A 23,388-nucleotide genomic window follows, 5' to 3' on the forward strand; every position below is an offset into this window, starting at 1 on the left:
ATCTTGTTAGAACAATTGAACAATCGAAATAGTGAATAGTAGTGAAATTATCTTTTAAAAATGTGTGAAAGAATAGAGAATAATAGACAATGTACGTGATGATCTATAATGGATTTAATTTTTTGACACATTTTTTGACGACAGGGAAGTACATTAATGGTTTCCTTATTATATGACACCATTTTATTGAGTTATTTGACTATTAAATGTTAAAAGATGATTCTATGATTATAGGACGTTGTTTTGTTGAATTTTTTATAATTAAAAGTTACAAAATAATTATTTGACTATTCATATGTTATAAACTCGTTTTTTTCATTAAAAAATTAGTGATCGCCTGAGCTGAACGCTAACTGTTGATTGAGATATGATTTGAATTATATTTTATAAATAACCTTTTCGTTTACATTATAACGTTGAGTCTGTTCTTGAAATATTATGTTAGCGAGTCAGTGCTTAAAAACAATGATAATGCCAATAAACATCATCAAAATGTGATTTTATCATATCCAGTTAGCAGGTTAACTCAAGCTCATTCGGTCGTCAATTTTTTAATGGAAATGAGCGAGTTTAGAACATATGAATAGTCAAGTGTTCATTTTGCAACTCTTAATAGTTGGAAGACTTAACAAAATAATGTCTTATAGTTAGAGGATCATTGTGTAAATTTCAACAGTCGGAGGACTTAATAAAGTAGATCCTATACTTGGGGGACCATTATGTTTTACCTTTATTACTGGGGTCCGGCTGAGTTCCTCTATTACTGGCTTCACAGAGCTTTGCACCACCATTACCTCTATGCTCGCTATCACTCCCATCACCATTCCTCCATTGTCACCGAGCCGAACACCTGTAAGCCACTCACTTTGTTTATGAAAACTAAACTTTATCTGCAGATTAAGGATTTATTTTTGTTTTGGGCAGCGTTTACACATCCAATGGTGGAAGTTCATGCGTATTATGTGCTCCTTTTGATACCGAAGTTGGTGTCGGTATATATCGGAAAAGCTAACATCGTTGGATTGTTTACTTACGTTACCGTCATCGATTTCTTGAACAACATGGGGCATTGCAACTTTGAGTTCATCCCAAATGGATCTTCACCATCTTCCCTCCTCTCAAATACATCGTTTACACTCCTTCGTAAGTCTATGCTTTACACCTCTTTCTTTCTTGTTATACAAGTAAATCATGTTAATGCAACTTACAAGCTACGGTCTTTTGGTATGATAGGTTTCACTCTCTACACCACACTAAATTTCGGACAAACTACAGTCTTTTCTGTCCATTCTATGATTATGCCTACGGCACGGTGGACGTATCGACAGATACCGTGTACGAAACTGCACTGAAAGGAGCCGAGGAGTCACCGGACGTCGTTCATCTAACTCATCTAACCACGCAATCGAAAAAATAACCGCAATTTAAATCCTTGAACATAATATATTTTCTCCTGCAGTTGGTTTGGTTAATTACATATTTATACTAGTATGGTATACGTTTCTGCCTACAGTATTCTTCAAAATGGCAAAGAGAAACTATCAGTTAATTGATTGGAGATGCCATTCAAGAAGCAGATAAGAAAGGAGCTAAGGTGCTGAGTTTAGGCCTTCTGAATCAGGTATGTTCAAATCGTTTATGTTTATTTTTTTTTTCAAAAAAGTTTATAAATTTAACCTTTTTCCTTTTAAATATTCAGTGTGAAGAGTTTAGCAGAAATGTGGAGATTCATATGAAAAACAACCCTCAGCTTAAAATCAAGGTTGTAGATGGAAGAAGTTTAGCTGCAGCAATTGTTCTAAACACCATTCCCAAGGAAACAAGTTCTCCTCAGAGGCAGAATTTCAAAGGATGTTCATGTCTTGGTCCAAGCTTTATGTCAAAAGGGTATCAAGGTAACTTCGAAATCTCTTCGAGGAAGGGACGTACGCTGATGGCGAATTTATAAAATATAAATATTTAAAATAGGAAAATATATATCAATAGAAAATACATAAATTATCCGTCAGTCTCTGTTTTACACTTGAAAATTTATATGTTGAGCAGGTTGTGACAGTGCAAGATGATGAATACAAGGAACTGTTAAAGTCCAATAACAAGCTTGAGAGTAATTTGATTCTTTCCAAAAGATATGATATCAAGGTATTTTAATTATAGATCACAACCCATTTTTCTACTGTTTTTTTGTCAAGTAAGACTGTATATTTTTGCAGGTATGGTTGGTGGGAGATGGATGACCGATAAAGAACAGTCCAAGGCACCGAAAGGAACAATATTCATTCCCTTTTCGATCTTCCCACCGAAGAAAGTCCGAAAAGACTGCTATTACCACACTACACCAGCCATGGTGGCTCCGCATCTTTGAAGAATGAACTCGTGAGGTTAGTAGTAAATAAAATGATTTTTGTGGAAGATGAAAACCGTTATGGTGCCGTTTTGAAACCTGCAGGACCTGGTTGACGATAAGGGCGATGAGTGCGAGCCGTGTTGCTGGGATAATTCATGCTTCGGAAGGGTTCGATGTGAACGAGGTGGCGGCACCATTTTTAGCATCTACAAAGTTTGGGAGGCGAGTCTTGAGATGGATTTCGGCCCTTGCCAATCCCCAGTTAATGAAAAAACAACTGCTTATGGGAAATCATGTTGTTGTAGTACTAATATATGCCTGGTATCTTGACAGTGGTGCAAGCAATCACATGTGTGGAAGGAAAGACATGTTTGTGGAGCTAGACGAGTCAGTAAGTGGAAATGTTTCGTTTGGAGATGATTCCACAATAGCAGTGAAAGGGAGAGGTAACATTCTTATCCGTTTGAAAGATGGGAGACATCAATTTATTTCAAATGTCTACTATGTGCCCAATATGAAAAGTAACATTTTAAGTTTAGGGCAATTGGTAGAGAAAGGTTATGATATTCATATGAATAATTATAATCTTTCTATAAAAGATGAAGAATAACTTCATTGCTAAAGTGCCGATGTCAAAGAATAGAATGTTCTTGATCAACATACAAATGATGTTGCAAAGTGCCTGAAAGCTTGCTACAAAGATGCATCATGGCTTTGGCATCTTCGATTTGGGCATCTCAATTTTGGAGGTCTAGAGCTATTCTCTAAGAAGGAGATGGTGAAAGGACTACCTCACATCAACCATCCTGACCAGCTCTGTGAAGGGTGTCTAGTCGGGAACAATTCAGGAAAAGCTTTCCAAAGGAGTCAGAGACAAGAGCTAAGAAGCCACTTGAGCTCATCCATACCGATGTGTGTGGACCGATCAAGCCAAGCTCTCTCGGTAACAATAACTATTTCTTCTCTTCATTGAGATTTTTCAAGAAAAACCTGGGTATATTTCTTGAAACAGAAGTCAGAAGTTTTTGAAGTCTTCAAGAAGTTCAAAGCAGCAGTGGAGAGAGGAACGGTAGAAAGATCAAAGCCATGAGATCCGATCGAGGTGGAGAATTTACTTCCAAGGAGTTTCAAGAGTTCTGTGAAGCAAATGGAATTCGTCGACCAATGACAGTTCCTAGATCCCCCAGCAAAATGGTGTGGCAGAAAGAAAGAATAGAACAATTCTCGACATGGCACGAAGCATGCTCAAAAGCAAGAAACTACCCAAAGAATTTGGGCGGAAGCAGTATCGTGTGCAGTCTACTTGTCAAATCGATCTCCAACAAGAAGTGTATGGGGAAACACCGCAAGAGGCATGGAGTGGAAGAAAGCCTGGCATTTTCCACTTGAGAACCTTTGGAAGTATAGCCCATGTTCACGTACCAGACGAGAGAAGACGAAGCTTGATGATAAAGCGAGAGTTTTATCTCATCGGCTATGATGCTAATTCGAAGGGCTACAAGTTGTACAATCCAGACAATAAGAAGTTTGTGATTAGTCGAGATGTGGTCTCAACGAAGAAGGAGAATGGGATTTTAACTCTCATACAGATGACTTCAATTTCTTTCCTCAGTTTGAAGAAGATGAGCAGACAATGAGGGAGCAACTAGATGATCTCAACAAGAGCTTGCAACTCCACCCACTTCACCAACCTCAACCACTCAAGGAGATTCATCACCTTCATCATCGTCAATGGGAGTCAAAGTGAAAGAGTTGTGCAACGCACAAGAAGCCTTAGAGATCTCTATGAGGTAACTGAACGACAAGATAATCTTACATTATTTATCTGTTTGCCGATTGTGAACCAGTGAGCTTTCAAGAAGCGTACAAGAAAAGAAATGGAGAGATGCGATGGACGAAGAAATCAAGGCCATCGAGAAGAATGACACATGGGAACTTACCTCACTTCCCAAGGGACATAAGGCGATAGGTGTCAAATGGGTACAAAACAAAGCAAAACACCCAAAGGAGAGATTGAAAGGCACAAGGCGAGGCTAGTTGCTAAAGGCTATAGTCAAAGGCTGGAATTGACTATGATGAGGTATTTGCTCCTGTTGCTCGATTGGAGACTATCAGACTAATCATTTCTTTGGCAGCTCAAAACAAGTGGAAGATACACAGATGGATGTAAAGTCCGCCTTCCTAAATGGAGTTCTTGAAGAGGAACTTTACATTCAGCAACCATCAGGCTATGAAGTCAAAGGGCATGAAGACAAGGTGTTGAAGTTGAAGAAGGCTCTTTACGGGCTAAAACAAGCACCAAGGGCATGGAATAGCCGAATCGACAAGTACTTCCAAGAGAATGGCTTCAACAAATGTCCCTACGAGCATGCTCTATATATCAAGATCAAAGATGAAGGATATTTGATCGTGTGCCTCTACGTGGACGATTTGATCTTCACTGGAAGCAACCCAAGCATGTTTAATGAATTCAAGGATGTGATGATGAAGAATTCGAGATGACAGACATGGGGCTCATGGCGTACTACCTTGGCATTGAAGTTAAGCAACAAATGATGGAATTTTCATTTCACAGGAAAGCTATGCAAAGGAGATACTGAAGAAGAAAGTGTAGATCCAACATTCTCAAAAGTTTGGTAGGAAGTCTACGCTATCTACTTGCACGAGACCCGATTCTTCACGCAGTTGGGATTGGTTAGTCGCTACATGGAATCCCCAACAACCACCCATTTTAAAGCCGCAAAGAGAATTCTTCGCTATCTGAAAGGTACAATTGACTTTGGCTTGTTCTATTCATTTCTAATGATTACAAGCTGTTGGATATAGCGACAGTGATTGGGGTGGAGACATAGATAATCGAGGAGCACTACTGGATTCGTATTTTTCATGGGAGATATATTGCATTCACATGGATGTCAAAGAAACAACCGATTGTCACAATTATCCACTGTGAAGCGGAATAGTTGCTGCTACCTCATGTGTTTGTCATGCAATTTGGCTTAGAAATCTATTGAAGGAGATTGGTTGATACAAGAGAGCCTACCAAGGTTTGTGTCGACAAGTCAGCCATTGCCTTAGCAAAGAATCCAGTATTCCATGATCGAAGCAAGCACATTGATATTCGCTACCACTATATAAGGGAGTGTGTTGCAAGAAAAGATGTGGAAGTTGAATATGTGAAGTCACAAGATCAAGTTGCTGATATTTTTACCAAGCCACTGACCAGCGAAGACTTCTTAAGATTAAGGAACCTACTAGGGTCACGAGATCAAGTTTAAGGGAGGGTGTTGGATCATAAACTTGATCCATTATGGGAGCCTAAACCCAAACCCAAACTAAATTGATGTCATTACTTACATCATTTAATTAAAGATGTCATTGCTTACATCATTTAATTAATGATGTCATTGCTTACATCAATTTAGTTAGGTGAGAGTTAGATATTTGTTGAATTTGTAATGGTTTAAATTAGTTTATTTGTGTGGTGTAGGATTGTTCTTGAGTATAAATACCCCTTCCCATTTTAGTTTTAAGCATCAATAAAAATTAAGAGCTTCTAAGTGAGTGAAGAAGCAAAGTCTTATAAGAGTGAGTTGTAGTTCTTGTTTTTGAGTGAGAGTACTCTTGTAATATTTGTTTGAGTTTCAATAAAAGTTGTTTGTGTGAGTGTTTTATTTCCAACATATTATGTGCTCCTTTTGATACCGACGTTGGTGTCATCGTTGGATTGTTTACTTACGTTACCGTCATCGATTTCTTGAACAACATGGGGCATTGCAACTTTGAGTTCATCCCCAAATGGATCTTCACCATCTTCCCTCCTCTCAAATACATCGTTTACACTCCTTCGTAAGTCTATGCTTTACACCTCTTTCTTTCTTGTTATACAAGTAATCATGTTAATGCAACTTACAAGCCACGTCTTTTGGTATGATAGGTTTCACTCTCTACACCACACTAAATTTCGGACAAACTACAGTCTTTTCTGTCCATTCTATGATTATGCCTACGGCACGGTGGACGTATCGACAGATACCGTGTACGAAACTGCACTGAAAGGAGCCGAGGAGTCACCGGACGTCGTTCATCTAACTCATCTAACCACGCAATCGAAAAAATAACCACAATTTAAATCCTTGAACATAATATATTTTCTCCTGCAGTTGGTTAGGTTAATTACATATTTATACTAGTATGGTATACGTTTCTGCCTACAGTATTCTTCAAAATGGCAAAGAGAAACTATCAGTTAATTGATTGGAGATGCCATTCAAGAAGCAGATAAGAAAGGAGCTAAGGTGCTGAGTTTTAGGCCTTCTGAATCAGGTATGTTCAAATCGTTTATTTTATTTTTTTTCAAAAAAGTTTATAAATTTAACCTTTTCCTTTTAAAATATTCAGTGTGAAGAGTTTAGCAGAAATGTGGAGATTCATATGAAAAACACCCTCGCTTAAAATCAAGGTTGTAGATGGAAGAAGTTTAGCTGCAGCAATTGTTCTAAACACCATTCCCAAGGAACAGTTCTCCTCAGAGGCAGAATTTCAAAGGATGTCATGTCTTGGTCCAAGCTTTATGTCAAAAGGGTATCAAGGTAACTTCGAAATCTCTTCGAGGAAGGGACGTACGCTGATGGCGAATTTATAAATATAAATATTTAAAATAAGAAAATATATTATCAATAAAAATACATAAAATATCCGTCAGTCTATGTTTTACACTTGAAAATTTATATGTTGAGCAGGTTGTGACAGTGCAAGATGATGACAAGGAACTGTTAAAGTCCAATAACAGCTTGAGAGTAATTTGATTCTTTCCAAAAGATATGATATCAAGGTATTTTAATTATAGATCACACCCATTTTTCTACTGTTTTTTTGTCAAGTAAAACTGTATATTTTGCAGGTATGGTTGGTGGAGATGGATTGACCGATAAAGAACAGTCCAAGGCACCGAAAGGAACAATATTCATCCCTTTTCGATCTCCCACCGAAGAAAGTCCGAAAGACTGCTATTACCACACTACACCACCATGGTGGCTCCTGCATCTTTTGAAGAACATGAACTCTTGTGAGGTTAGTAAATAAAAATGATTTCTGTTGAAGATGAAAACCGTTATGGTGCCGTTTTTGAAACCTGCAGGACTGGTTGACGATAAGGGCGATGAGTGCGAGCCGTGTTGCTGGGATAATTCATGCTTCGGAAGGGTTCGATGTGAACGAGTGTGGCGGCACCATTTTTAGCATCTACAAAGTTTGGGAGGTGAGTCTTGAGAATGGATTTCCGTCCTTGCCAATCCCCAGTTAATGAAAAAACAAAACTGCTTATGGGAAATCATGTTGTTGTAGTACTAATATATGGGGGAGTAACTCTCATCTTGTTCGTATGTCACCAAGTCCTAGCTTTCCTTGTAAAAATGGGAATAAATTGCCTTTGATTTACCAAATCCCAGGCAAGTGATAATTATTATATGTTTCATCCCTATAAGTGTGGTGTTGAGTCTATAACGTATTAAAAGTGTAGTCTCTAACTATTAAAAGTTACAAAAAGATCATCAACTATAGGGTGTTACTTTATTGAGTCTCTCGACTATTAAACGTTACTAAATAGTCACTTAACTATTTATATATTACAAGCTCGTTATTTTAACAACTATCTAAGTTAGACATTAACCTGTTAACTGAGATATGATAAAATTAGGATACTCTTTTAGTTCCACACCTCAATATTCTTCCTAAACACCATTATGAAGGGAATACAATGCTTGCTTTTGTTGGAAAATAGATTTATACATAATAAAACATTAGTACCGACTGACAAATATAAATTAAACAAAAATATATTAAACTATAATTGTGTCGTGAAAGAATCACTGTCTTAAAAATAAATATGTCTTGATTGATGTAATCATGGAATGTGCCATCACCCCCAAAGAGCTTAACATTCATCCTACTTCTTAATACTCCAAATACCAAAATTTCAACATATACTTGTGATACAAGGCAATCCCATATCGAAATTTCTTCTCTCAAATAAGGGTATGTCCAATGACGAACGTAGGTTTTAAATACAAATATTTTAAGAGAAATGAAGAGTATGAATAACATAAAGAAATGGGTTGCCTCGTTTGGAAATGATAAAATGAACATGATTTTGAAGCATAAACATTTGACCAAAAGCATCATGCATTTCATAAATATTTTATATACACACATGTATATATTATATATATATATATATATATATATATGTTTCTTTCACTAAATTTCTGCAAGAGCATCATGCATTTCATAATGAACGATCTCAGCTTGGTTCCATAAAACACACATGCAAAACATTGAACAAATCACTAAATACAGTACAAATACTGGATCTCACATCTGCAGAAGTTCCCGTAAAACCACTTCACAGTTTTTGCTCTCGAAAATCAGAAGGTGCCCGACATCAGGAACCTCGTGATAATGAATCCAAGGAAGTTTTTCGGAGATATAACGATTACCTGAAATGGAATGATTTTGTCTTCATAACCTGCCAATATGGACCGAGCCCTCGTTGTTAGGAAAAGGATTTACTAGATCCGTCGGATCAAATTCCCATTTCCATAACTGACCATTATGTCACGGTGCAGAGATTCATAAACACCTTGCTGCCGAATCTTCTCCTGAAGTTAGACACTTAACTAATCAACATAAGTTGGAGATACTTGCTGTGACAATAATCAAGTTAAATGACTTATGCATTCAATAGTGGAATAAAATGTCTAAGTAGCATATGGAAAATCTAAGGTAAGAAAATACTATAAAAGAACACTTTGAAGAAGGGTCTGCAATGTATGGTCGGTGACATTACGAATCACAATAGTCATATGTTTCGATAAATCAATTTATAAGAACTTAACAACCTGATCAACACTTGGAGCTTCGGACCACTTCTTCAAGATCTCTAAATCACTTGGGCTGAAAATCGCCAAGTTTCCGCCACTATGCTTAATGAAGGGAACCATTTCTGGACATCCACCAGTAAAACACCAAGGGTATAATGTGCAACTCGAAAAGACCATTGGTCTTGTGCAAGCAACCTACTGAATGCCTCATTCGATAAATTTGCAGGAAGATGAAGCCACCAATAGTTGACAAATGGAACCACAAGCGAAGCTCCTGCCAACCTGTAAATAAGAGGAGCAATTGCCAAAGTAACTTCTTTCATTTTGTAGAATTAGAAAACAAGAATTCTACAAAGTTAAATGGAAGAAAAACATAGAAGCTTATAATCTGTGAACAAATTGAGGAGCATACCTTTCAGGTATGTATTTTAAGCAACTGTAAACAGGGTATGCTCCCATTGAGATCCCAATCACATAGAACTTAGAGCCAATCTGCAACTTGTCAGCTAGTTCTTGAACATCATATGCTTCACTCTTCACCGAGCGTGATGGATTTGGATCACTGTCTCCATAACCCGCTCTGTCAAAGAAGAGGAAATAGATCCTCAGTTCCTCTATAAGTTCCTGAAACCAAACATATTGCTATATTCAGGGTATCTTCTTTTCAAAATAAAAAACTTCAGCTTTGTGGAAGATGAAAGCTAAAATCAAGCAGTCTTTGAAACAATATAACGAGTAATTGACCAATTATGGTCCACCGAAGCAGGGATATTCCATTGATGAAAAGGAACAAGTCTCACTTATTCCCTTCCATTAAATTAGCAACTGATCTCAAGTAATATTGTTTTAGCACTTGGTCCATTGATGAACTGCAGGTATGATTTTTATGCCAAGCACTAGGGGTCTATTAATGCGACAATGCTTCTTTACGGAGTTTACTCTGTCCTGGAGACTGATAAATAAACTGTTTTCATTTGGTTGTCACCTTGTGTCTTGATTGAAAGATTTGTTCCTAGTAGTACTAGCATTTTATAGAGAAAGGATGGAAGTTCTTATAAACGCATTGCTTCATCTCAGTATTCCAAACTAGCAGTCACCCTCGCACAAACATATATTTTCAGAATTTGTAGCAAAGTGAAAACTCCATGGACAAGTTCAGAACTAGATATGATAACGTATAAAAATTGTGAATAATCAAAAGTTCATACTTGAGGTGTGGGCAAATTCAGATCTTTGGAGCTGTCAAGCCATGAATGACGACTATTTGTATTTAGCTTCTTCCCTGGGAAGTCCAGCTTCCCTGTAAGCTAAATGTCTCCCATCATCAAGCTTAATTCTGGAAGAAGTGACAGGAGGACCCTCTGCTGAGCCACAAATCTTTGGAAGGGGTGGCTTTAATGCCTGGTAAGCCCATCCCAGAATACCTACTGTCAAAGCTACGGCTATAGGTGCAATCATTGCTGCAAAGGGAGAAAAAACCATACATCCCCATCATCATATCACAAAGAATTCAAGAAAGAGGAAGATTTGCACCTTGTTATATTCATCCAAATCAAGTTGTAAATTTTAGTATTTTACAAAGACAAGATTTACACGACGATATTCAGAAAATGGAAAGAGTATGAATGGGGAACAAGGTAAGCAGAATATGGTTCTGGCAATGTTTTCTGCTTCCTAGTTTCTCTGTCTTCCTAATTACTAATTACTTCAGGATCTGCAGAAATTAAGACAAACCACAATCATACATATCCCAATATTTCATATAACAACTTCCAAATAAGATTTATCGACATTAATTCAAGATGATCTCAAAAGATGGATGAATTAAAAAGAAACAGGTGAAGAAACAAAAGGAAATTAAAGACCCCAACCTGGAAATGAAGTGGATTTGGGTGTGTTAAGTCTGGTATGAGCTCTGGCAGATGCAGCTGAGACCTTCTTCTTCATATGGTCACTTGCCATTAAGACTTGAAATAACTCTAAGAAAACAAAAATCCGGGGTTCCTGAAAAAAATCCAAAGGTGTCACTGTTTTTGATGGTGCCAAACGATATTTATGCCATTGCAAGAAACGTGCCCTGCATGCAACAAAAATCAATACTTTTGCTACTACTTCAGTTTCCAAGCAGGGACCATGCTACCCCCACCCCACAATTGTTTTGGTCAAATAATCTTTTAGATCCCTCGTGATTTTGAAATTCAGAAAGCTATGTCTTATTTCTCTAATTTTTGGGGTCAAATTACTTTTGAAGTCTCTCAAAGTTTAAAAAAAAAATTCGAATCTTGGTTCATATTTTTTTATTTTATTTAAAGACTCCTTAAGTCTCTATTTATTTTGAAATTAAGTTTGGTCTTTAAATTTTTTATTTATAACCTTGTAAATTCTAAAATTAAATAAAATAATAAAGGGATTAGGTTTTTCTCTCTCAAGGCGTCGTCTACTCTTTTTTTTCTTTATTTTTATCTTTGTTTGGCTAAAGAGATGAAGGTGGTTAAAGAGAACATACAGTGGAGCAGGAATGATAAAAAGGTGTCGTATCATGCATCCATGCATGAGAGGTGGTTTCTGTTTAGTTTGTGGTTACATGATTTGGAGTTTTCTGCTCCAGCTTTTACTTGGAACAGGTCTTTTTCTCAAGGTTTGGACTATTGTCTTTGCAATGGTGATTGGTTGAATAGGTTTACCGAGTGTGAGGTGATGTACCCCAAATTTGTGGGTCAGATCATAGGCATGTTTTATTATCCACATCTGCGGTAAGCTTCAAATTACGGGATAAACCTTTCCAATTTTTAGCAGCATGACAAGACCACCCCTAGTTTGTTGATTTCCTTAATCGAGTACAGAAAAATGGTGTGAATATTGTGAAGAATGTTGAGAAATTCACTGTATGATATCAGAGTTCCTACTTTTTTCTGAAGGTGGATTTAGAAAATGCTTACGGCCATTTGTTTCATTGAAGATACATTATATGACATCAGAGTTCCTACTTCTCTTATTAAATCGATCAGACATTTTGTTTGCTCTGTATCAACGCACGTAAATCTTTGGCCTTTGCTGCATTTTTCAAACACCTTTTATTCTAAATATTAGTGATCTAATAGTGGAAATTGGTCTCCCTCTTGATTCTTAACACTAACATTTTGGTTGATCTTCATAAAATACATATTATAATATATTTTAAGAGATTATATGGGATGTGATGAGGCATATTATGAACTGAGAATTGCTATTGTGGGTTGTAGGAGGCAGCAACATTTGGTAGAAAATATCATAAAAACCTAAAACTAGCTTCGCCCCTGGGTCGACCATCATGTTAGACTCACCCGATGGTACTCTTCACGCAGTCGAACCTTCTTCGTGGCTCTTCCCCCGTCGTAAACAGTTTTCTCTCCCCTTGCAACATAAATAGTGGAGAGTAGGGCCATAAACGAGTCGGCTTGAGTTTTAGTACTGTTGAACTCGACTCGGAAGATTGTTATTTAAAATTGTCATGCTCAACTTGAAATTGAAGCTCGACTCGAGCTCGAAACATTCTCAGACTTATCTCAATTGAAGCTCAAACTCGAGTTCGGTTCGAGCACGAACCTCAACCTTAAGTGCATGAAAATCTTATATTGTATTTTAAGAAAACATATAAAGGGTTTGTTTGTTTGTCGTAATTGGAATTACGGAATTGGTTTTCTCCGAATTCCCGTGTTTGTTTCACGTAATTCGTTTTCCGAAAAATGTTTTCAAGTGTTTGTTTCACGTAATTGGTTTTCCTGAACGTAATTCATTTTCCTAGTAACAAAATTTCATTTTTGTTTTCTGGAAAATGACTTACGGATTCATTTTCCGTAAGTCATTTTCTGAACTTTTCACTTCAAAGAATAAATACTCAAAATAATTTTATTTTATGAATTTAATATTAATAAAATATTTTAATATCATTTTCATCAAAATATTATTTATTAATTTATTAATATTTATAATAATATAATATTATATTTTTAATATTATATAAAATAATCAATTATATTATAATAATATAAGATATTATATTTTTATTTTAATAATATATAATAAATTTTTTTTTATATATTTAATAATGAATAATATTATTTATATATTTAAATAATATTTTAATAAAGATATTTAAAATATACTAATTAATATTTTTAAAATATAATATAACACTATTACTTTAATAAATAATTTATAATATTTATAATATTTTTATTTCACTAAAATATACAAAAATTAATATTTTTATTAATAAAATTATAAAAATACTATTTAATAATAAATAAATTATTTTTAATAATAATTTTTTATGATTAATAATATTATTTATTGTATTTAATATTTGTAATAAATAATTTTTTAAAAAACTCTTCAACTAGTGAAAAAAAGGTTTAAATAACATCTTTCAAACATCATAAAACGTTTTCCATATGTTTTTCAGAAAAATGTAATTCATTTTACGGAAAACATATTCCGGAAAACGTTTTCTAGAAATGTAATTCATTTTCCATAATTCAAATTTCAGTAATTCATTTTCTAGTAATTCAAATTCCAATAATTCATTTTTCGGAAAACCAATTGCAACCAAACAAACATACCCTAAATGTTACTACTATTCATAAAATTTAATAAATTTAAATTTTTAATATATTATTTCCTCGAGTTGTATGCGAGTTTTTTTTATATGGATATTAAGTAATTCGTTTCGGCTCATTTAGAACTCGAGTTGAGTCTATTTAAATCGACCGTTAACTGAGTCAAACTCAAGTAGTTTACAATTTGTCTTGTCTCATTTACAGCTTTAATGAAGTGTTTGTCAAAGAATAAGTCTCAGAATTTGATTTTAACTCCAATAGATAACAAAATCGAGTAGGTTAGGTCATCTATTGGTTTTAACCAGGGGAGGATGCACTAAGTCCTTAGGGGCTAAATGCATCCCATTATTTTGGAGAAATAGTTAAATTTAATTTAATGATTTAAGAAAAAAATAAATTTTTTACAAACCCATTATTTTTAAGAAAATAATATTAAAATTCTGAACTTTAATTCTTAAATTTCTGATTCTCCACTGATCATAAACCCTTCTAATTGCTTCATTCATTTTCAGATCTTATTATATAATTAAATTATCGAATTTATTAATTATTTATTGAATTGAGTGATCTAGTTCGATTTCTACAATATGTTCTTTTATTTTATAAAAAATGTTAATCTTTTAGTAATTATTAGAATGTTTATATTATATTAATAAGACATAAATAAAATGAGAAAAATATAAAATACTTTCAATTATATGAGAAATAAGATTTAGTTTAATTTATGAGATAACTAATAATATACCGTAAACATAGAGATCACAAAGAGTATAAATATGTATCTCACACCCTGTCATATCTACAAAATAACTCTAGAAAATTATAAAAAATACAAAAGAATTATATTTCTTATATTAATAAACGTAATTATTAAATAATCTACTCCCACTAGAATTATAATTAATCTAACTTAATTCTTAATTAAAATGTAAGTCAATATATGACAAATATCGATATATATATATAATTGACTTTTTGTTAATTTTAATTACAAAAGTGAATAGTTCGAAAGAAGTCTAAAGAATTGTTATTTATTTATTTATTTATTAATTAGTCAAATAATCACATATACTCATATCATTTTATCTTGTATAACTTGAAATTTCGATATTTATCATAGAATATAATATATCACTTTGATAAAAAAAAGTTATTTCCTTTATATAAATATATTCTCAAATGAAGTATTTGAAAGGCTTCATCTTTTTCCCCGCTCGGATAAGAACGTCCCCACCATCTATTTCATGCACTCCATTAATCAGTACTTATATTTAATTAATATAAGTATATAATTATGGTTAAAATTTTAACCATAATTAGGGAGAGAATCATGGAAAAGACTATTATAGGTCTCTAAAATATATAATAATAGTATAGCGCATACATAGTATATATGCAATAGTTTATGAAGTGAATTTTTAGAGAGAGAGTGGTTGTCAAGGTTGGATATGGTCCCTCCACTATAATCAACTTCCACCTCTTAAAACTTAAAAGGAATCAGCTATTCTCAAAAAGTACAATAAAATAATTTAGCTAATTATTAGAATATTTTTGCAGTTTTAAAAAATAATCAGTATTTTTAAAAAAAAAATATTATGTGCGACTCTTCTTCCAGTATTTATACAAATTTTTATATTTTTTACTTTCTAATAATTTTATTATTTTTTAACAATTTTAAAATATTTTCACAATTTTAATATTTTATTTAAAAATATGTTTGAATTTTTAAAATAAAATATAAAAAAATTGACATCAATATTGATAAAAAGAAGAAATAATTTATGTCATCTTAATAAATATGTTATTTTTCCTTAATATGATTTTCTTTAGAAAAAAATTAAAATAAAAAATTTTGGGAACTAAAAATGCCATTAAACCTAAAAAAAAACTATAATTTAACCGTTATGATCTACTAACAATGCAAATAAATATTGATTTAGAAATTTAGACTTAGAAGGATATTTCTTGTTTGTTTTGGTTTTATGAGTTATTTTCTTATTAGTAGTAATATTATTGTTTTAATGGAAAATTCTATAGCGCACGTCGTATACCGCAACGTATCACCTAAGCGACGTACCAAAATATACCATAAATAAATTTGTTCTTATTATGTAAATATTAAAAAGTACAAGGATTTATTTAAAATTAGTTGATTATTAAAAATTAAATTATACTTTTAATAAAATTATAATAAAATTATAATTTTTAGGATAAACTACATGTTTAGTACCTAAACTAACACTTTTGTTCCGATTTAGTACCTCTATTTTTATTTTTTTTAAAAATCATACCTAACGTTTCATTTTTATTTCATGTTAGTAACCCGACGTTAAAAAGTTAATGGCACAACTGACGTTGTATATTTTATTTAGGTAAATTACATGATTTATCACTCAACTATCTTCTCACTTTTATTTTGGTCATTAAAATTTAAAAAAAATCAATTTAATCATTAAACTTTCAAATTACTTGTATTTTGATCTCTCTTTGTTGACATGGATTATTGTATTATAATTTTAGTATTACATGTCAAATTTATTATTATTAATGTTAAATAAAATTTAAAATCATACTCTTTAATCTTAATCCTAAATTTCAAACCCCAATGCCAATTTAAACTCATCCTTAACTTCATCTTCATGAAACAAAGAATACCCAAAAACCCAGACTAGCCCTTGTTTTTTCTTTCATTTCCTTCTCTTCCCTTGCATGAGGCAGTGCTATGATTGAGTGAAACTACACCCCAAAAAAAAAAAAACTTGCAGTTCATACCTATCTTGATCAAGTTCTTGTTCTTATTTTTCCATTCTTTTAATTTTGATTTTATGATTAGGCCCGTGAAAGTAAAAAGAGGGTAATGTTGCTTTTGTTTGGTTGGTGATCTAGTAAAAATGGTGTATCTTTATTTTGTCTGGAAAATAAGGGAAAGTGCAAGAAAATAAGTATAAATAGAAACCTAGATTTTTTGTTTTGTTTTTGTTTCATTTATCTCTTCCTTATTTAAGTTTTTTTTTTGGAACTACAACATTTTAAGAGGAAATGAGGAAGCATGGATGACAACTTCATTCTCATTCATTTCATGCGCTTTCCCTTTTATTGTTGCTATTTTTGTTTTTATATAAAAAAAATTGAGCTTTTTGTTGTTTCAATTATGGGTATTGAGCAATGTTTACATTTTTCTTAACTTGTCTTTGTGAAGGTGATGGTGGTTGATCTATTCTTAACACTTAAATTTGTTTCTCTGTATTAATTTGTTTCCGGTTCACAAATGATTTTTCAAGGGATTCTTATGTGGTGTTCGGAGGGTGATGTTGGTGGGATTGGGGTTTAGATCGATGATTGGGGTTTGAGGATTAAGGATTGGATTTAAATTATAAATTTTTATTTTAAATCTTATTTGATATTAAATATTAATTAATTTATCATGTCATACTAAAAATAATAATAATATAGTTCAAGAGGATCAAAATAGAAGCAATTCAAAAGTTTAATGATTAAATTCAAAATTTTTAAACTTTAGTTATCAAAATAGGAGTGAAAAAAATAGTTGATTATTGAACTGTATAGTTTACCCAAATATAAAAAATACCACGTCAGATGTGCCATTAACTTTCAATTTTATCAATCAAACCACCTAACTATTTAATTATTGTCAATAAAGCCACTAGTTGTTATCATTTAACGGATTAGATGAGATGGCATTTAAATATTTTGGTATTATTACACATTTGGACCCTATTATTTACATGTTTCTTAAATTTAATCTTATTTTTAATAAATTAAAATAAATTGAATATATTTATTTTCCACTAATCAAACGGTGACACGTGTCATCCTTTGGTGGAAAGAAAACAAACCAAGCAAAATTGGGGACAAAAAGATTTGATCCTAAGGTGATTAATAAATCAAGCAAACACGCAACCACTAAACCACGACCACTTCTTGGTTTAAAGTACACAACATTTAGAATATAATTTGTATCTTAGTGAATAAATACTTAACTTCAATTCATAATATTTATATATCTTTTATATTAACTAGTAACATGTGTCACCACATATGTAAACAAGAATTGGTCTTGGGTTAGTGGTTGGGTTTATGTTTGATTTCCAAATCACTCTTAGATTGAATACCTTTGTCCAATCGAATGGGGTCACTTGTCACTAGTGGCATGTGTCACGACACATGTAAATAATATGTACCAAATGTGTAATATACCAAAATATTTAACTGTCATGTCACCTAATCCGTTAAATGTTAACAACTAATGATTAATTGATAACAATTAAATAGTTAAGTAGTATGATTGATAAAATTGAAAGATTCGTGATAAAAATAAAAATGTTAAATAATTAAGTTAAAATTATATTGCATGCAATATCGATTATTTTTATTTTATTATTATGAAATGATTTATTGAATTAACCCAATTAAACAAACTTCGCCATCTACCATCATTAATTTTCCCCGCCAGCCATTAATTTACAATTAAAAAAGAACACAATAAGGCGGTCCAAGAATTCTGTAAATAGATAGCTTTTCAAAAATAGAAAACCTGACAATGGTGGAGTCGAGCTGCCATGCACCATCCATGTAAAATAAATAAGTAAAATATTGTCCACCACCATTAAACCTGTATGTGTGTATATATTCCCCGGCAGAAATTGTAGAAACGTTGCATGCCATTGCAAATAATATGCATGAATCATCTAAACTTTTATTTTTCCCCATATTTATTCAAGTAGGCAACTAGGGATGCATATTTGTATCAGTTTCTGTCAAATATCTACACAGGCTTGTACGTTTAGTTAATAATTAATTAAAAATCCTTCATAGTTTTAATTTACAAAAATTGCAAATAAAATCAACAAAGCTTAATTTAAAATTTTAACTGTTATATCCATTTTAAATTTTCTCGGTCTCGCACAATAAAATTCCTGTATAATCTATACAGACTTGTGTGATTTATTCGAGTCAAAATCATTTGGCAAGTCAACCACGTCAATAAGTCTACCTATCATGTCAGTTTACGAGTAGTCATCATTATCCAACGTTTGACACCATCACTAAATGTCAATATAAGTAAGCTCGTAGAAGGGATGGAAAATGTCAATATCATCAGTTCTCTTATTATATATAATCGACGGATCATCGACTACGTATCTCATATAAAGAAAAAACTATCTATTGGGGTTACAACGAATCTTATTCCATCCACACTAACCATCATATAGGTGTGAACCTCATCAAAATCACATGTAATTTGCTGGGAATGCTTTAAATGTTCATGAAACTCATAAAATTAGGTTTTCTCAGGCTAATTCCACGAGTTCATGAATAGGGGAATGTGGTGTCGTAATCATTGCCAAAAGAGAGTACACAAACACACATAATGTAATATGTATTATTGGGTGAAACAAATGTAAAAGCAGGTGAGTGTGGAATATGAGAAGAGAAATGAGTGCAAGAGTTGCCACTTATGGAAATCCCACTCTCAGTTTAAGTACCACTTGAGGAAGAAAAATGACTGTCTCTTTCTCTGAAATGACCCTTTGGCACTACTAACAACTCTTTGTTGGTGTTGAATTATGCTCATCTCTAAAATCAGTAACAAATTCCGACTCATTTCCATTCTTTTACCTTTAATACAAAAGGCCAACACTAGTTCTATTATGCTTTAAGAAAGCCGAAAAACCAGGGCTCTATCATTCTACATGTTGGGATTCAAATTCCCTTTTTATTAAATGGTAATTGTCAAGTTTTGATCTATATTCAAATGTTTTTTGAATTTTATCATACAGAAATAAATTAAAACACAAAAATAATGTATCACTATATATGCAAGTATTCTTCTTTAGGCATAAGTCACTTCATTGGCTAGTTTCTCTTTCCTAGAAGAAATTGATCAATCCTTTTATTGTGTAGATACCTATTTGGCTATTTCCATGGCATTGCACCACTTAAGGCTGTTAAAAAAAAGTCTGCGTATCAAAGCAGCATGATTAAAAATATATATTTAATTTTTTACTATAAAATATATCTCATTTATCGAATTAAGATGATCATAATGATCTTATGACTTACACACATTAAACATCAATAGAGATACCCCTCAACAAGACTAAAAATGAGACTAAAACCCTTCCCAATCCATCTGTCTCCTCCATTCTCCATGATTGACTCCATACGATACAAAAATATCGATCAACAGTTGTTCTCTTACTAATCTTGACTCAAATTCAATGAAACCAATTTGTTTTCATAAACAAATACATTATAAAAGAACAAAGAATAAGAAACAAACAACCAAACTTCATGTCAAGATCTCTAAACTTTAATTCCATTAATGAATCCTATGTTCTTGCCACTTGTTATTTTTCTTGTTCTTGGAACTCAAAGAATATAAAAAAATAAAAACTCAAGAAGAACCTCAACTACGGAAAGGTAGAGGGCAATTCATGAAGAAGAAAAGCCCAAATCAATATTTTGAAAAGGAGAAAGAAATGAGCCGATAGTCCCACCATTTACCAATGTTATCAGTTCTCGTTGGGGGGGCCTGGTAAATACCCAAAATCATGAATGCATGGACGAATTCTAAAATATATCGATTAACTTCCACCACAGCCTATTATGAATGGATATAAAGACTTCAGTACTAGAAATTCTGGTGCGACTCCAAAAAGTAACAAGGATTATTCTCTCCATAGAATTATTTGAACACCTCCATCATTTCAACTTAAACATACATTATTTGCACTGAATATGCTAAAAAAATGAAGTTGTGCCATATAAGATTCGATTTTTATGTCAAAATTATAGTAAGAGTATATTGCAAATGGTTCACCATTAAGCAGTTTAGTATAGTTCTATCTTTAATGGTGGTGTATAGCTGAGAGTCTAGCTTAATATAAAGGGAACAATTAAACCTTTTTTAATCTTCTCTGATGTTCCATTTTCTTAACCTCACAACCCAACTAATGGATTTGATGCTATAAATATGTGGGGGGTACTCTTTCTTTGTCCAATAAGAAGCCCTTCCAAAAGGCAAAACACCAGCAAGAGAAGAAGCATTCCTTTATATTACTCTTGGATGGCAAAACTCTCAGATCCTCTTGTTGTAGGGGGAGTGATTGGGGATGTTATTGATGCCATCTCCCCATCTGTGAAAATGACAGTCACTTTCAACTCCAACAGGCAGGTTTATAATGGCCATGAATTCTTTCCATCTTCAGTAATTAACAAGCCTAAGGTTGAGGTTCATGGTGGTAATATGAGATCCTTTTTCACCCTGGTAAAACTATACTTTTCACTAATATCTTCCTTTTGCTTCCTTAAACTTGTTTTGGTTTTCTTTCTCTTCTATAAAGTAAGTCATCATCAATCATGTTTCTAATATTGTAGGTGATGACAGACCCAGATGTTCCAGGTCCTAGTGACCCTTACCTCAGGGAGCGCTTACACTGGTAATCACCAATATATAGCTTGTAACATGTAGGCATGACAAACCATGTAGCTATTCACTATGTGTATATGACTGTTAGGGTTCATGATTTCATCAAAAAAAAAATTAAGCAATCTACTGATTGTTGGTACTTGATTGACAATCTCACAGGATAGTGACAGATATCCCCGGCACAACAGATGCCACATTTGGTAAGTATCCCTTCATTCATCAAGTATATATATAGAAAATGGACCAACTTTTATGGTTACATACAGGGAGGGAATTGGTGAACTACGAGCTGCCAAGGCCAAACATAGGGATCCACAGGTTCGTGTTCCTCCTGTTTAAGCAGAAGCGCAGGCAAACCGTGCAGGCTATACCATCATCAAGGGATCGTTTCAACACCAGAAAGTTTGCAGAAGAGAATGAGCTGGGGGTTCCTGTTGCAGCTGTCTATTTCAATGCTCAAAGAGAAACAGCTGCTAGAAGACGCTAAAAAAAAAGTGGCTCACGCCCAAAGATCAATGATGCTCAACCTTCCACATTGTACCACCATTAAAAGACATGTAATAGCAGTAGTACTGGTAGTAGCGCCTAATGTGGCTAAAGAATAAACTTCTGGTGGGGGGCATTTCTTAGGAAATGTTTAGCCCTAAAGGACTATCAGTTTAAGGTTATGTTCAAGCCATTAAGTAATTTATGTTTTTCTTCTATAATTATGCAAATTTCAAAACAACCCAGATTAATATTTTGGGCAAATTCATGTTTCTTTAGGCTTTGATACATGTCTTGACAGTCTATTATTACTAGGCTCTGCCAATTTTTTACCTACAAAACCTCAGTTTAAATTCCATTCTCTCGTCAAGACTGGCACTTTTTCTCTCTTCTGGTTAGCTTTGTAAGTATATTTCAAGCCCAACATATTTGACTTAATTCTAGTAAGATTTACTATTAATCATTTTGGTATGTTCTTGAAAGGGGTGATGGACGTACGGGATCTACTGCAAAACAGTCATTTTCCTTTGAACATCACTTCACTTTTATATTATATTTAAATCCCAAAGATGGAAGAACCACTTTACTTTGTTTTAACTGAAGAACAATGAACAGACTGAAATCTGCAGATAAACCTCTTTTTCTTTTCCATATTAAGAACTAGAAATTTAACCACATGAGCAGTAATTCAAGGCCACAGTTTTACCTACTAAGAGAAACTCTTATGTTTCCGTTTTTATTTTCTTTTGATAACTCCCCATGTGGGGGCATGGCGAGTTTTATCATGTTGACAACCCCTGCAAATGTTATCTCAAGGTAGTAATTTATCATGTTCTTCCCAAATGAAAATTATGAAAAGAATATTTACAAGTTTACTGCAGAATAATCAATCATGTGATGAATTCTCATTTTATCACTTGGTTTTTATTGCAAGGTTTTGGAATAACCACTTTATATACACTTTGACCGAAGAACAAAAACCCAGTACTTGAGAGAAATTGCAGGAAAAATAAAGCCAGAAAGTGGGAGCAAACCTAGCTTTTCAATTTTCTCTTTGTTATACCTACGGAGATATCATCAGGAAATAAACAATATTTCTATGCATGATTTATCCGATGTCTCATACTTCGAGATGTCTACAACTGTACCATTAGACTTATGACAGTCTCATGTGATTTAATAAAATCAAACATGTTTCAATAATTGTAACTATCGAGTTTAAATTAACCTACAAATAGTCATCATCAAATCTGTATTTATTATTATTTGTTCCACTGCATTTGAGTTCTCCTATTATCATTTGGTCTGTATTGTAAATCTGGAGTAAAACTTGAAGAACCGCTTTACATAGACATTAACTGAAGAACAAAGAAGCCGACTGAAACTGCAGAAAAGATCATTTGCAGCTGCCAGATGAGAAACCCTCTTTTCCTTTTCTTTTTCTTCAAAGTTCTGGCATAGCGAGAGGGCAACTTAGTTTTTTTTTTCTTTTTCTTTATCATGTTCGAGCCAAGACACACAAATTTTACTAGAATCGAAGAGATGTGAAGTAGGCTTTTTGGTTGTATGGTGTTCTTCAGAAAAACAGGAGAAAAGATCTTGAATATCACACGAGTTGGTCTA

The 23,388-nt window shown here is 33.2% G+C and overlaps 1 protein-coding gene and 2 pseudogenes across 1 annotated transcript; 2 read left to right on the plus strand and 1 right to left on the minus strand.

Moving 5' to 3' along the window:
* Positions 1-719: 719 nt before the first annotated feature.
* LOC120116307 lies at positions 720-7,710 on the plus strand (annotated as a pseudogene).
* A 927-nt stretch (positions 7,711-8,637) lies between these two features.
* Positions 8,638-11,235, minus strand: LOC120116347 (annotated as a pseudogene).
* Positions 11,236-20,858: 9,623 nt separating this feature from the next.
* Positions 20,859-21,943, plus strand: LOC120116311 (CEN-like protein 2). Its single transcript, XM_039136827.1, has 4 exons — positions 20,859-21,117; positions 21,228-21,289; positions 21,439-21,479; positions 21,546-21,943. Exons 1-4 carry the CDS (start codon positions 20,917-20,919, stop codon positions 21,764-21,766), a joined length of 525 nt encoding a protein of 174 aa, XP_038992758.1. The 5' UTR covers positions 20,859-20,916; the 3' UTR covers positions 21,767-21,943.
* The last annotated feature ends 1,445 nt before the right edge of the window (positions 21,944-23,388 follow it).

This window comes from Hibiscus syriacus, unplaced genomic scaffold (genome assembly GCF_006381635.1).
Source record: "Hibiscus syriacus cultivar Baekdansim isolate YM2019G1 unplaced genomic scaffold, ASM638163v2 tig00110293_pilon, whole genome shotgun sequence".
In the NCBI taxonomy this organism is placed as follows: Eukaryota; Viridiplantae; Streptophyta; class Magnoliopsida; order Malvales; family Malvaceae; genus Hibiscus; species Hibiscus syriacus.